General features: G+C 44.7%; 1 protein-coding gene across 1 annotated transcript; it reads left to right on the forward strand.

Annotated features, from left to right (window-relative positions):
• Positions 1–1,869: 1,869 nt before the first annotated feature.
• Positions 1,870–13,380, forward strand: ccdc24 (coiled-coil domain containing 24). The gene is made up of 8 exons (XM_030116035.1): positions 1,870–1,998; positions 5,116–5,294; positions 7,848–7,961; positions 8,041–8,145; positions 9,155–9,209; positions 11,909–11,969; positions 12,611–12,710; positions 12,879–13,380. Exons 1-8 carry the CDS (start codon positions 1,870–1,872, stop codon positions 13,180–13,182), a joined length of 1,047 nt encoding a protein of 348 aa, XP_029971895.1. The 3' UTR covers positions 13,183–13,380.
• The last annotated feature ends 1,038 nt before the right edge of the window (positions 13,381–14,418 follow it).

Raw genomic sequence — 14,418 nt, forward strand, 5'->3', positions numbered from 1 at the left:
TTTCTGAGACTGATCTGAGGTTAATTAGAGATATAAAAATAACTGAATTATAATGAGATTTAGAATTCGAAAAAAATATTGTGTGGGAAATAATCAGAATTGTGAGGTTAGTCTGATTAATGACCATAAAGTCAGAACTCTGAGATTAATCACTTGAGGGAAAATCAGAATTCGGAACCAGTTCACAGAAATAAAACAGTAAAATAAGAAATAATAAGGTTTTTTTTCTTCTTTCTCTTTCGTTTGGATCATTTATCCAGCCAGAAATATGACATGATTCAGTTTCTGTCTGATGAATTCCAGCAGTAATGAGTAAAGTGGTTGTGTACATGAATTAGAGGCTGCATTTTCAGTCTCCTGGAAAAAGCAGAACATTTGTCTGCACGTGATGTCGTGTGTTTGTCTTAAAAGCCTGATGTTTTTGTTTTCTTTGGTTTATTTTTCCTTAAATCATCAAAACTTGCAACATTTCCATCTTTTGAGGAAAGTGCTGCCCTGTTCTCGTCAAATCTCGCGAGATCTTCTCCCTGGCAACGGGACAGCGTGCCTGGATACCAGAGCCTCTCCGTCTCCAAACAAAACTCAGGTGAACATTCCGCCTTTCTGTGGCAAAACGGAAGTAAAATCATCAGGAGTCTTTATCCAGCAGAACAACAGACGTTCTCCACGAGAGCCACTTTCCACCTGAAGCTTCGTTCATTTCTTTATTTTTACACAATATTGTCTTGAATTCCTTGAGAGCTAAACCTGCTCTGCTGTGCAGTAACTTCAACAGGACGTTTCTATTTACATCTCTAACTTTGTGTAATCGACTCATTTGGGAGAAGATTCTGGGATGAAAGACTGAAGGAAGCAGCAGTTTGAGGTAAGTGAAGAAGAAAGACTTCATGCAGTAATAATATAATTTCTAAACCTAAAGTCAAGATCACAGTTATCTCTGAAGAAATTAATAAAATGATTTGATCGTGAACAAACTGGGAAGTGAGGGGTGGGAGAGGTGGTGGGAGCAGACGGAGCCTCATGTTTAACAACCCTCCTGTGTAAAGTCTGACATGTCTTCATCAGTCAGACACGTGTTGGCCGGGGTGTCGAACTGACAGCCACACAGCCTCCCAAATTCACCTTCAGTGGGCCGGACTGATGAAATAATGCCACAATAGCCTTTCTTTTTAAACTGTGAAGGTTTTCTACATTGTGGCTCATCCCTGACGTCCCAGCTCAGGTCTCAGTGTTCTGTTGTGGCTGCTACTCTGAAGAAATCGTTGTTTTCTTAGAACTTTGTAGAGTTTGCTCTGCGGTTTGGCAGGCCAGATGTTTGACCCCTGGTTTCAGGTTAGCCGATCACTCAGATAAGCCCACAGGAATGAAAGTCAGAGTGTTTGGAAACCTGAACCGCTGCTGCAGCCATGGATCAGATAATACTGCAGGTTTGGTGCATAAAGCCTCCTGCTGTGACCAGGAGCCGTAACAGCATGGTCTGAGACGCTCCGTCAGCAGTTTCACTGAGGGATCTGAATGTTGGTTCATCTGACCGCAGATCAGTTTTCCATTCGGTCTCAGTCCATTTGAAAGGAGCTCTGGTCCAGAGAACACAGGCCTGAACGTTTTGGTATCGTGGTCGCGCTTCCTCTTACTCGATCTGGCTGTAACTGGTTGATATTATGGGTTGGCGTGCTGAAGTGGTTTCTGGAAAACCTGGAGACAAGTAGAGCTTCTTTACACTTCTATATTTACACTTCAGTGGGAATATGAAACTGAAAAGTGAACAATAAACAGTTTTAGTTTATCTCCAGACAGTAGTTACATTACATGATGCGGTACTCTTAGTATTTCTACACTCCCTCAGACCGAGCCTTGTATGGGGTCCTGATGGGAACCAGCCCGGGCCGGTCCCTGTGGAGCCTGATCGCAGACCATGCTGAGGTGGCTGCCATGCCAGGGATCCATGCGGCCCTGGGCCCGTCGCTGGTGGACTCGTACAGGGAGGCGCACGCCGAGGTGAGACGGGTTTCACTGGATTTCACCGCCTGAGCTCTTCGTTCAGCGAGGAGGCGCCTGGTTTTTTCAAATCATCAATCGATCGCCCCTGTTTGTGTCACACACTTGCAGTTTTGACTTAACCTCAAGCATGGTACACTGCAGCGTGATCACTGCCACACTGACAGAGATCCACTCTCCTTCACATCTTTAAAATTAACTGTTTTTACCTGAAACATCTGCTTTTTATGTCCTTAAAATACTATTGTTGATATTTTCTATGCACATTTTCTGCACTGATCATCTTTTAGAGATTTCCTCTCAGTGAAATATGTTTTCAATACATCCTCTGAAATGAGATTCATGTTATTTAAAAATAAAGGGAATATATTTGAAGTATCTGTTGGTTGTAGTGTAAATATGTTTATATGTTTAGATATCTAGTTTTAAAAGAGGACCTGAAATGTGTTTTGAAATGGGATCCATACTTTGTTGAAGTAAACAGGAAATATATCTTTAAAATGGGCCTTTAAATATCAGCCAGAACTGTACATTTTGTTTCAAACTGTAATTTAATTTACCTTAAGCCTGCCGATGTTGATGGCACACAACACTCGCTGTCGCTCCACATTAAGGCTTTTGAGTATTTGGTTTACAGTAAATGTCTACAAGATCACCACAGCATCCACAAGCAGTTCCCTTCAAGTAGAGAGAATCCAAAAAATTGCACAGCAAAACGATCCCGGCTTTGAAAACTGTGGTTTCATGTCGGTGGAAGTAGGTTAGCGAACGTTCATTAATTACAATCCCCAGACTCTGTAATAAAATGTGGGTTATCTGGCAGCGCGCCTCAAGCACGTCTCACAGTGAGCCAGGCAGACATCAATATTTACTCAAGGCCAGCTGAACTCTCGGCCCCGGGGCCGCTCGCCTACAGAGCAGAGCCGTCTCTGAGGACGCCAAACTCGGCGGAGTGAAAAGTGAAACCGCCACGAGAAAATCCTTTAAACAGCAGCATAAGGTGAACAATGAGGAAGCACGTCGAGGGGAGATCGAAGCATCCGTAAGTTATTTTAGCTGTAAACCTTTCAACATGAAAGATGAAGGCAGGTCGTTCACTAACGAACCTAATATCACAATATATATTACACTGACTCACCACACCAACTGGTGGTAGAAAGTGGAATTGCAGGTGGACAAATATGTCGATCATTTGAAAAGATATGATTTATCGTGCCTTTAAGAAGGCCTTGCTGTAAAGAATGTGAGGAAACGAGTCGCCATCTCAAACACAACCAAGAAATCCAGACGACGTTAATCATGTGAGACGCCGTTCGCTCCACGTTTCAAGTGAAGCGCGTCTTTTTTTGCGTTAATAAAGAACTAATGAAAACATACAATAAAGAATAATCCTCATGTCGTATGCAGATGCAGAGTGACATACACACACACACACACACACACACACACTATACTAGAAGAGAAAGAGGCCCGGGAAGTCAGGAGGTCGGTATAGCAGGGCTAAAGAGGCTAATCCCCAACTGTTGGCCAGACATAGCTTTTGATTCAGCTGTGTGTGTGTGTGTGTGTGTGTGTGTGTGTGTGTGTGTGTGTGTGTGTGTGTGTCCTTGACTGTGATATTTCTCCACCACAGATCGTCTCATTCCACTGCAGCCTTCATGCACGAAGGCTTCTCCTCACTCATTACGTTCGCCGTTGAAGCGATCTCTTCCTTCCTCCGTCTTTCCTCTGCCCTCGTCAGGATATCTCCACATCTTTCTCCCGTTGCTCTTTAATGAATTCCGACTCTCAGCGAGTCACTGTGAAAAGTAATAGTACATCTGTCGGCGGAGCCTCCATTCCTCAGCGCTGCCATTACTCCGCCATCAAAGTCCTCATTGTCTCAGGCGGAGAGATCAGAGGAAACATTACACCCTCTTCTCCAGTCCTCCAGCTCGGACAGTCCCTCCGTCCCACATCCTCAGCTCTCACTGGTTCCTTTCAATCTTGATAAGAAAGAGCTTTGCAAGTTAAACGGAGAACTCGCCTTTATTAATTCACCTCCTCCTGAATTCATCGTGTTCATGTTTCCATCAGAACTTAAAGTCAGTGTGCTATTTAGACCAATGATGGCCGACCACTGTCACAGGCTTGTTTGGAACTGAGATGTCTTTTTTCTAATAGAATGGCTTTGACTCTTTTTTCTTATATAAGTTTTGGGTTACAGTCAAACATCAGGGTTTTGCTATTGTCCAACATAAGGACTGTGGGCCAAAACTGGGCTGGATGAGGCTCCAATCTGGCCCTCCAAAAAAAACAATGATTTTTTTTTCCCCACAATTTATTCAGAAGATGTTCTGAACTAAAATGTGTTTGACATCCCTGATCTATACCATATTGATGCAGAGCCTTAGTTGATCCCCAGTGAAACCCATGTGAACTGACTCACTTCACCACCTTGTGGCAAACAGAGGTATTACAAGACTGGAACTCAGGCTAGTTGATGAATTACCAATCCCGATGCAGCACATGACCGGCGTCTTCAGAACGGCACTGTGATTGTTGTTCTGTTCCTTCCTGGCAGACGCTCAAGTTTCTTGACTGAAGGTTACATATAGTGTCTGAAATTAGCTCCCTGTGCCGCACGGTAGTCTAAAGATATCCGGGAGCTGCCCGGTAGTCGTTCAGTCCTGTAATACTTTTAAACCTAAAGAGCAGGAGTGGAAACAGCCTGCAGAGCTGCGTATATGTGAGTACAAGTGCTTTTCTAAATGATGGAGTAGGTGAGTGTGCACGCTCGTGCTAAAAGCAGGAGTGGCTTGTTTACTATCCTCCAGTGGACTCTTTTGAAGTGAAGTCCTTGACTGAAGCGCGTCAGAAAGGAGAGGAAAGCAACGTGCGTGGAAGGCGCTAATGGGATCCAGACTTTGCCGAGACCTGAGTACTCAAACTCTCCGTGAGAGAGTGGAGACCGGCGTGAAACTTCACCCACAGCTGCTTGTCGACAGACTAACTTATCTTCCATCACATCCTCATATTCTGAGAAGGTCGTGTGAAGTAAAAAGACAGAACAACACATTTTCAAGTCTATTTAGAGAAAGCAGGTGTATAACATCTGGACGTGGGCTTTGTTCTCAGGCGGAGATGTGGCGCCGGATCTGGTGTGCGGGTCGGCCAAGTGGGACGCACGGCAGCAGGGTCGGGACCCCGGGCCCACGTGGGGCCCTGGCTGACCCCCCGGTGGGGAAAGAGCTGCTGAGGGCCGAGGTCAAGATGCTACTGCAGAGCCTCGGAGAGCGCGCCGGCAGGGACGGCAGGTAGGAGCAACAGATCGACCGCCTGCTGGGCTTTTACATCTGAGGACTGAACTGTTGGGAAATGATCTTTTAAATTTGCACCATTTTCTTGGTGGTTTTGCTTGACCACATCGGAGCATCTTGTGGGCCGGGTTTGGCCCTTGAGCCTTACATTTGACACCCCTGGACAAGATAAGCTGATTGGTGAACACCACAGTCTCTCGCTGTCCACGTCTTTCCTGAACCATAAAATCCTCCAATGCCTCCACATGTCAGCTGGGAAAGAAAGGGAGGGAAGCTCGGGGACAAAGAGGAGCTCCAGGCTGTTTTTTGGGGAGTTGTGCAACAACAGAAGAGCCGAAAGAAGAAGAGATGAAATCCAATCGGACAGGAAACAAACACGAGATGATTCTGAAAGTTAGCGTCTCAACATGAGTTTGCTGAAGAATGCGGCGGCGTTAAAGTAGCATAACTTGATGTGGTGCCTCGTCTTTTCCCGGGACTCCATCACTCTTTCTTTATAAGTCCTTTGGAAGTTACATTCTCACCGAGCGGCTGTAGTAAAACTGTGATTCCTGCTTGGCTTTTAAGTTTCTACAGCGAATGTGAGCTCTGCAGTCAGAGATTAGCTGCTAGCTGTTTAGCAACATGGATTAAAACCGTGTGGAGCTCTGTTGGATGGATAGTACTGACATCCTCACACTAAAACACAGCATATTTTTCAGGATATACGAGTGTGTGTGTGTGTGTGTGAAAGAGAGAGTGTATAAGAAGTGAGTAGCTATCCTAGCAACAGGCTAGCTGCGGGCAGGAATGCCGCCTTGTGACTCCTCTGGTTTTGTTGAGGCCTTTTAAGCTAAAGCCTGACGTCAGATGGATTATTCTCTGTTTTTGAGCCTCGGCGTTTTATTACCCTTCAATTTGTCAACTGCCCCGTTTATTGTGATTTTGTTTTTGTCGTGCTGTTAAGAACTAACCAGGTCTTCGCTGCCTCCCTCTTCTCTTAGAAGACAAGTGAATCTGACTTTTTGAAACAACACTTACTTCCTGCTCCAAAGAAAAGAATCAGATTTCCAGCTAATCGCTGATCAGAAATCATGAACTGATATTAATGCAGATAATTGAAATAGATTATGACAAACGCATTCAATTCAACAATGTTGCTGTTCAAACCCAAAACCTTTCTGCAAAAACGATGAGTGTTCACTTGAAACATCACGTAAATGACATGGAGTATCTGGCAAATGTTTAATAAAGTTGGTTCTCCTAATTCAAAATAAAGTATTTCTTTTCATCGCGCCTTCCCCCCTCAGCCCTACACTTCTCTCCACTCTTTAAAATCCACTGGTTGGCGTGGACCGGGCCTGTCACAGACCGCCGCGTCCTGCAGAGTCCCGCTCACGTTTGAAAAGAAGTTTTAAAAAGTGCAGCGAAACGCCGGCTGCTGGCTTTGGCAGCTCCCCTGACAGGGATTCATTTCAGAGTAATCGCACGGGGTGTTTTTCTTATTCCAGCATGGCAGGCGGGCCCAGTGTTTAATCTGACAGCCGCTGCGTTCCTCCGGGCTTCAGGTGCGACACACACAACAGCAAGGCTTCTTATTAAAGTGCCACCGAGCAAGACACAGGCTGCAGCGTCGGCCGCTCGCCCGCTCCGGTAAAGTGCTCCGGCTCGGATGTAAACGGATTTAAAGGAGGAAGGAAAAGGGGGGAGAAAACACAGAGAACGTCCCATTCAGAGGGAGAAGTGTAGCCTATTGTTGGGCGGCCGTGTGGGAACGGGGCCAGAGGAGTGTTGGTGCCAGCGCAAAAATCGCCTTTTCTCTTTGAAGTCGGCTCCAGAGCGGCTGTTGACCTTGATGCGGACGTGTGCGAGCATTTCCCGCCTTTGATCATTCAATTAGGCTAAATCCCAAGTGTGTATCAGCCAAGTGGCTTTTAGGAGTGAACCCAGCACACGTTAGTGAAATAACAGTTTAAATTAATATTATCCCAAAGTGCTTTACCGGCGTGGAGATTGAGAAAGTCTTAGCAAAGCATCAAGATAGAGATACAAATGTCTTTGTCTTTCTCTCTATTCCAAAAATCAGTATTTATCTGTTTCCATTGTGTGTTTTTTTTACTTTGCAAGTGTTTTCAATCAGCTCTAACCACAATGACAGCCACTTTACGAGAGTGGATGGGCGTGCTCCTGGTGAAAGTCAATTGATTTTCCTTGTTTGCCTCCATTGTTGCATTGAAGGCACGTTTGACCTCCCATGCCGGTCAAGCTCTCCTGTCAGACACATGCACTTTAACCTGCTGCCTGCATGTCATGTGGTGGAATTTAGCGCTTTAGCCTTTTTGCATTAATGTTTGGCTCGTTTCGAGGCCAGAATTTGAGCAGAGGATCAGCAGATTAATGTTTTTCTGCATGTTTTGATCAGAGAGAGATAATAATTTGACCTGTATGCCAAAAAAAGTGCAGTTACATAGAAAATCAACAACAGGATAAGGTGCAAACATTAAAAAAAAGAGTGTCAAACATGTGTATAAAAATCCAAAGAGGTCAGTGTTCCTGCTCTTGTTCTTCCAGAGACGTTGAGGAGCTGCTGTCTCGGTACAAACAGGAGACGGTGAATTACGCCCTCGGTCACCGTGACAGCTGTCCCAGCCTCCGCAGCCCTCCAGACGCCGATAATGGAAGCAGGTGAGTAACACACAATCCCTCACGACGGTGTGAAATATGTTTTCATCTCTCTGCGCCGCTTCCGTCTGGCCTCCCTCAGGCCGGGCTCCCCGTGTCCAGCCCCGTCCACAGCTGCAGACCAGATCGTGGCCCTGAGAGACAAGCTGAGCGTGACGGAGATAGGCCAGGTGGTGGAGCGGCTCAGGTGAACCCCGTCTCGCTCCATTTCATGGCTTTAAAGACATTAAAAGTACTTAAATATTTGTCAAAGTCAAAACTGAAGATTCACAATTTGAAAAAAGTTGAATTTTTTTTAGGAAACCTGACATTTTCAAGAAAAATAAGCACAACTGCAACTAAAAATCAATTTCCTATAATGCTAACTGATGCAAAACACACTAAAGTATGTCCTCAGAGTGTAATATTCTACATATATGTCACAATAAATTGACACCCACAGTCTGATTGTGATGCTTTTAGTGTCCGGTATGTGAAGACAGGCTTCTCTTGAGGAGTAACCTTCCTGTGTTGTGCTGCACTGTGAGCAGCAGGGCTGCATTATGCCAGCCTTACAGCGTGACATTCATTTTGTTCTCTCCGAGTCACTGTGGGCACTGCCCAGCCTTCTCCTCTTCCCCATTTTCCCCTCAGTTTCCCCCCGCCCTCCCCTCTGGCCTCCTCCACGCCGTCCCTGCTGTCCTCCCTCCATCTGTCCTCCTGTCTGAGGCTCACGGGGCCACGCCGGTGCTGGAGCTACCTTGGAGGAGCTCCTCCCTCCCTCCCTCTGCCAGACCAGAACAAAACCTCCATTGTCAAAAAAAAAAAATGGATCCCAGACCAGACCAGAGCCGGAGAGGATTTTTTTTTTTTTTTTTCAATGGAAAGGCATGAATAAAATCTACTATGGTTACGTAAAAGGAGACGGAGGGAGTGCGCAGAGGAGGGGGAGGAAAAAGAAAAATAGGGCAGTGTTTCCTCTGCACCTTATGAAAAGTGAGCAGCGCTCACACTCCTCTCTGTCTGGCGTTAAGCTTCTGGGTCTGCCTGGACGCACGCTGCAGCATCCGGACACCCTGTCTCCGTCTCACCTGTCCCGCGTTGCTCTGCTGATGTGATCTGAATCAAGCAGCCGGTGCTGAACGTATGGAAGCTGCTTTAGATGTGAAGACATTGCTCACTATGTGCCTAAAATCTTTCTCCATCCTTTGGTCTAGGTCTGTCTTCATAGAAGAAACCAAAGCACTGATCAGACTGACAGACGAGATAAAGGTAAGAGAACAAAACACATCCACGTCCTCAGATTCTGCATAATTTTTCATTAAAATATAAAAATCTTTTTCCTCCCATCTGAATCCTTCAGGTAGGTTCAGACAAACAAACACATCCCTCCTCACCCAGTCTGGCTGCAGCCTCAGCCTTTTCTTTTTTCCGTCCGTCTGGCCAAGAGCTGTTGTTGAGCTCCGTGAGCTGGCTCTCCTTTCAATCACTTAAACCAAGCACACACACACACACACACACACACACACACACACTCATGTCTGCGACCTGGCTACACTGTCTGGCATTGTGAAATGAAAAGTGAGATTTTTCCAGAGGTGGGACCGTTCTGCAGCCCAGATGTGGAGACGAGACGCTGTGCTCTGCTCTGCTGGACTGTCTGGGCTGTCGGCCGCTTTACATACAAACCAGAAGAACAGTTTAAAAATAGGAACATATGAGTGTTTCTGAGGAGCCCGAGCTGAACAGCTGGTGGTCACACTGTCAGCCTACCTGCTGCAGAAATAGGCGTGATCTGTGGAAATATGGAATATTCTGAGCTGACATTAGAGTCAGCGTTTCAAATTCTGATATGTGTTTTTTTTTTTTTTTTTTACATTATGACCAAAACTTAAATCATCTGCGGTGGAGTTCAAAGTTGAACAGCCTCCCTCCTCCCACGCCTTCAGTTCCCCAGGTTTGTGTTCTTTATCAAAGCTGGAATGTTTTTCTGTGACTAGATAAAGGCAGGAACAACACTTCACCTTGTGGACATCTGGTTTGTGTATTTAAAAGGAAAACTTAATAAACTCAGCCTTATGGAAGCTTTTATATAAAAGTCTTGAAATGTTGCGCAACGTCCACCAAAAGAAACTTTTGCTTTTGAAAACAGCGATTAAATAGAACCATAAAGTCATAAATTGGTTCCAAATGCAGCTGATCTTCACTGGGTGACGTGGGCCAACACCGAAGCACACACTCTGAATCGATTTATCACACACACGCCGTGAAGTCTGTCAGTTGTGCACATCCCGAAACAGTGAGAAGTACGACCTGTTATCCACAACAGATGGGATTCTGGGTAAAACTTACAACCACGAAGGTGTGCTAATCCTAAGCAGCCCAAAGTTAATGAAAATAGTGAAAAATAATCATTACATTTTAGTACTCGGATACACGAGTATTTCTTAATTTCTTTGTATTTCATGATGTAAAATTCTGTCTTTTTTTAATTTTTCGTGTTTACACAGCAACGTTTTGAAAACGTTTTACACAGTAGAGACACTGCAACTGATGCAGTTTCCATGTTGGGCCACTAGTAGGTGCTGTCGACTGTGCTTGTTTTTACACAACGCAATAAAATAATAGTCACTGAACAACATACATCAGCAAAAATGACGAGGGAGAAATATAAAGAAGCATCCTGCATACAGACCTTCACTGGATTTGAGTTCTGGGAACTGCCCGTCTATACCGACCTGCCATCGTCTGACACAAGAAAACTGCTTTAATATAAAAATCACGCATTACCAAATGGAAAACAAACTGATGTTAGTAAAGACACAACAAGTGACGTTTACTCTCAGTGGCTGGGTAAGTCACACACACGTCTTGTCGTGTTTTCAACACTTTAATCACCAGTCGCCACAAGTGTCCGTCTTTCTTCAGTCACAACTGAAACAAACCCTGCTCTCCTCTTCTGGTGAAAACCCGCTGATTCATCGTCTGGGCAGCGAGGCTTCTCGTTTGTTTTTTGGGGTTTTTTTTTCTCAGATCAACTTGCTTAATGAGATTCACATCAGCTGCTGGAGATGTTCTTTATTTGTGGAAATGCAGTTGATTTCCAGTGGTGGAAAAAGGAGTCAAAACAAATGAAGTTGTCAGAGGTGTGAAAATGGGCCAAGAGAAAGAGCACTGTTTGTAAAAAAAAACCAACAACCTTAAAGCACAAAGACAATAAGTCCCACTGGGAGAGCAGAACGAAAAATGTGTTATAGCCTTCAGTGCATGTGTGTGTATGTGTATGTGTGTGTGTGTGTGTGTGTGTGTGTGTGTATTCATATAATGAACCATGGAGTGTGTGGCAGCCACAAACACCTTTCATTAGCATTTGTCCCGTTGTAAAACTCGGGTGAAGAGTCTGCCATTCGCTGCGAGCAAACACGTGCACGTGAAAACACACTGTGCTGTGGACACACACACACACACACACACACACACACACACACACACACACACACAGCACTGTGGTTTTCATTTGCTATGGATATAAATGTTTGAGGCCAAATTATGATGGAATCCTGCTGTTCAATCGCTTAGTGGTCTGACACACACACACACACACACACACACACGCACACACACGCACGCACGCACACACACACACACACACACACACGCGCACACACGCGCACACACGCACGCACGCACGCACACATACACGCACACACACGTACACACACGCGCATTCCTTTCCCCAGTCGCCTTCAATAATAGCTATTTTTATCCATTTTCCTCGTCCCTCAGCTCTTTCACGTTGAATACGTCCACCTCCCATTTTTCCAGCGTGTCCTACTTTGTGACAATCTTATTCCTACATGCTGAGCTACAAGACAACTGATGAACACAAGCCCTCAACTTCTTCTCATTCCTAACGGTGTGTGTGTGTGTGTGTGTGTGTGTGTGTGTGTGTGTGTGTGTGTGTGTTGCAGGGAAACATTAAAAAACAGAGGGGTCAGGGGGAATCAGGCCGTTCTGAACCTTCACTCGCAGGTGAGGCTTTACATTTTGATCATTTGCTGCCATCTAGTGGTGGTTTCTGGGAAAAAATAAACGTCCTCATGAAGGAGCATGTTCTATCTTTCATTTGGGAAATACAGAAGCTGAAATCAATAACATATACTGCTGCTTGAATTAAAGAAACATTCTGTATATGTGTCAGTCAAGTTTCTATGGAGCCTCAGACATGAGTTCTGGAATAAAAGTATGAATTGTGGCTGCAAATTACTATTTCCTGACCCCAGATTACTACTGTTTGGCCTCAATTACTTCATGGCCATGAAATAGTATTTCATAGCCACATATTACCATTTTGTGGCCTCAAGTTAAAATTTCGTTGCCTCAAATTCCAACTCCGTGGCCACAAGTGACCACTTCTGGACCACATTATACTATTTTGTGGCTTCAAATTGCTATTTAATGGCCATAAATGGCTGCTTCGCGGCCGCTAATTCCAATTTTGTGGCATGAAATTACAATTGTGTTGCCAAAAATTAATGTGTTGTGACTGACTTTGTGGCACTGAAATGTTAATGAGTGACCACAATTTAGAGTTTTATTTCAGATGTCATGTCTGGGGCATCCAAAGATTTCACTGTGTCTAATATAATTATTTGGAGTTTGCATTTTCCTAGATCTCAGAGAGCTCAGAGAAGCCCTACAGACAGACTTGGAGCTCCCCCGCCCTTCATCTGCAGCTTTCTTGCCCAACAAGGACCTGAAAAAAAGGCTCAGGTCAGGAAATCACCTTCATATTGGGCCACTAGTTGGTGCTGTTGTTTGTTTTTGTGATGAAACCACGTTAACTGGATCAAAGTATCAAGTCCTACATGTGATGCATGTTCCGCAGGTGGGCTCATGAAGCTCACCACACTTCTTTTCTTCTTGATTCATCCTCTTCAGGTCTCCATCGGGACAAAGCATCAAGACTCTGACTCACACGTCGATCTCAAGGCCACATTTGCTTTCTCCTCTTCCCCACAAACCCCAACCTCCGAGTTCGCCCCCTCCCACGAAGGCCTCGCCCTGCAGGACCAGCAGGCTGCTCAGAATCACCTCAGCGTCCAGAACATCAACCGAGACGCCTGATGGGACGGACGCCTCGGCTCCTCCTGCTCGCAGACATTCAGTCAGTAAAGCAGAAACCGAGACTCTGCTTCTGCCCGGGTTTCCTCTCACAGCCCCGCCGACCAGAGTGCCGAACTAACATCCGGGTTCACAGAGACGCTGAATCTAAACCGGATTGCTTTGGTTGGGTTTCAGATTGAGCTGGATTGATTTCTGGTCATCGCCCTTCAGCCAAGAGACCACCGCACGGTGCTGAAACTACTGACTGATGACTGAAGTTATGCTCAATAAACATTCTAAGAAAACTATCTGTCACTGAATGAACTTTATGGGCAGTTTTAGGCCCGACAGCATTTCAAGTAAAGAGGCATTGTTTTTGTAGTTTTGTTTCAGAAAAGTTCTTGTGTAAATGGACCTAAGAATTACCGTATAACAAAAATTGTGTCTTTTATTTTGAAATGGTTGTCATGTAAATGGGCCTATAGAGGAGTGTTGTTTTTGCAGTGTGAGAGAGCCACGTGGAATTGTGGCCTCCTGTCGGAGAGCCTGGATCTCAGAGTGTTCAAGTTAGATTTCAATTCAAAACGGTTGGTATTGTGACAATGACCATATGTATTATATACATTTTCTGTTTATGTTGATTTTTAGTGTACAATTGTGTTTTGTTTTGGATTATAAAGCATTCTCTCTTTTGAGAGGAAACTATGAAAACTTCAAAATGAAGCAGTTGAGCAGTTTACTTTCTGTTGTTGACAATCTTGGTTTCGTCACCAACCATCAGAGTACGGAAAGAATGTGAACCTGATTGCTCAACAACTGCACCAGATGAACCACACCGAGGTCTTTAGTCTAAGAAATGCACACATTTGAATCTGTCCAGAGAAACCTGAAACAGAAGTCCAGCAGAGGAAGGCTGCAATCACCGCAACGTTTTACAAATCCTCGTCACGAAGTCCCAAATGACTCAGAAAGAGAAAGAAACTCTTAACCTAACCCTAACTCTCTAGTGTGGACATCATCATATTTCTGCATCTGTTGTTGTTGATATCAGCTGCAGCAGTGCTCAGTCTCTCTTCTGAGAACTCAGCCTTCATTAATCTGTCATTCCAACTAAAGGCAAAGCAGTGTGTGTCCGTGTGTGTCCAGAGCCAGGGTTAGTGGTTTGTAAATGGATGTTACGCCACAGAGTATATGTAATAAAAGTGTTTCTTTTGAGTTCTTTATTAAACAAATTTATTGAGACTAGCAAAATAACCCAAGACTGATGCTCGAGCTGAGTTATTGGTGATGCTGCCATGAAGACTGGCTTTGAGGGTGAGTTTATAGAAACATACATAATGCTACTTTTTTTTTAGACATTTCACTGCATTTTGCA

This window comes from Salarias fasciatus, chromosome 18 (assembly GCF_902148845.1).
Source record: "Salarias fasciatus chromosome 18, fSalaFa1.1, whole genome shotgun sequence".
Classification (NCBI taxonomy): Eukaryota; Metazoa; Chordata; class Actinopteri; order Blenniiformes; family Blenniidae; genus Salarias; species Salarias fasciatus.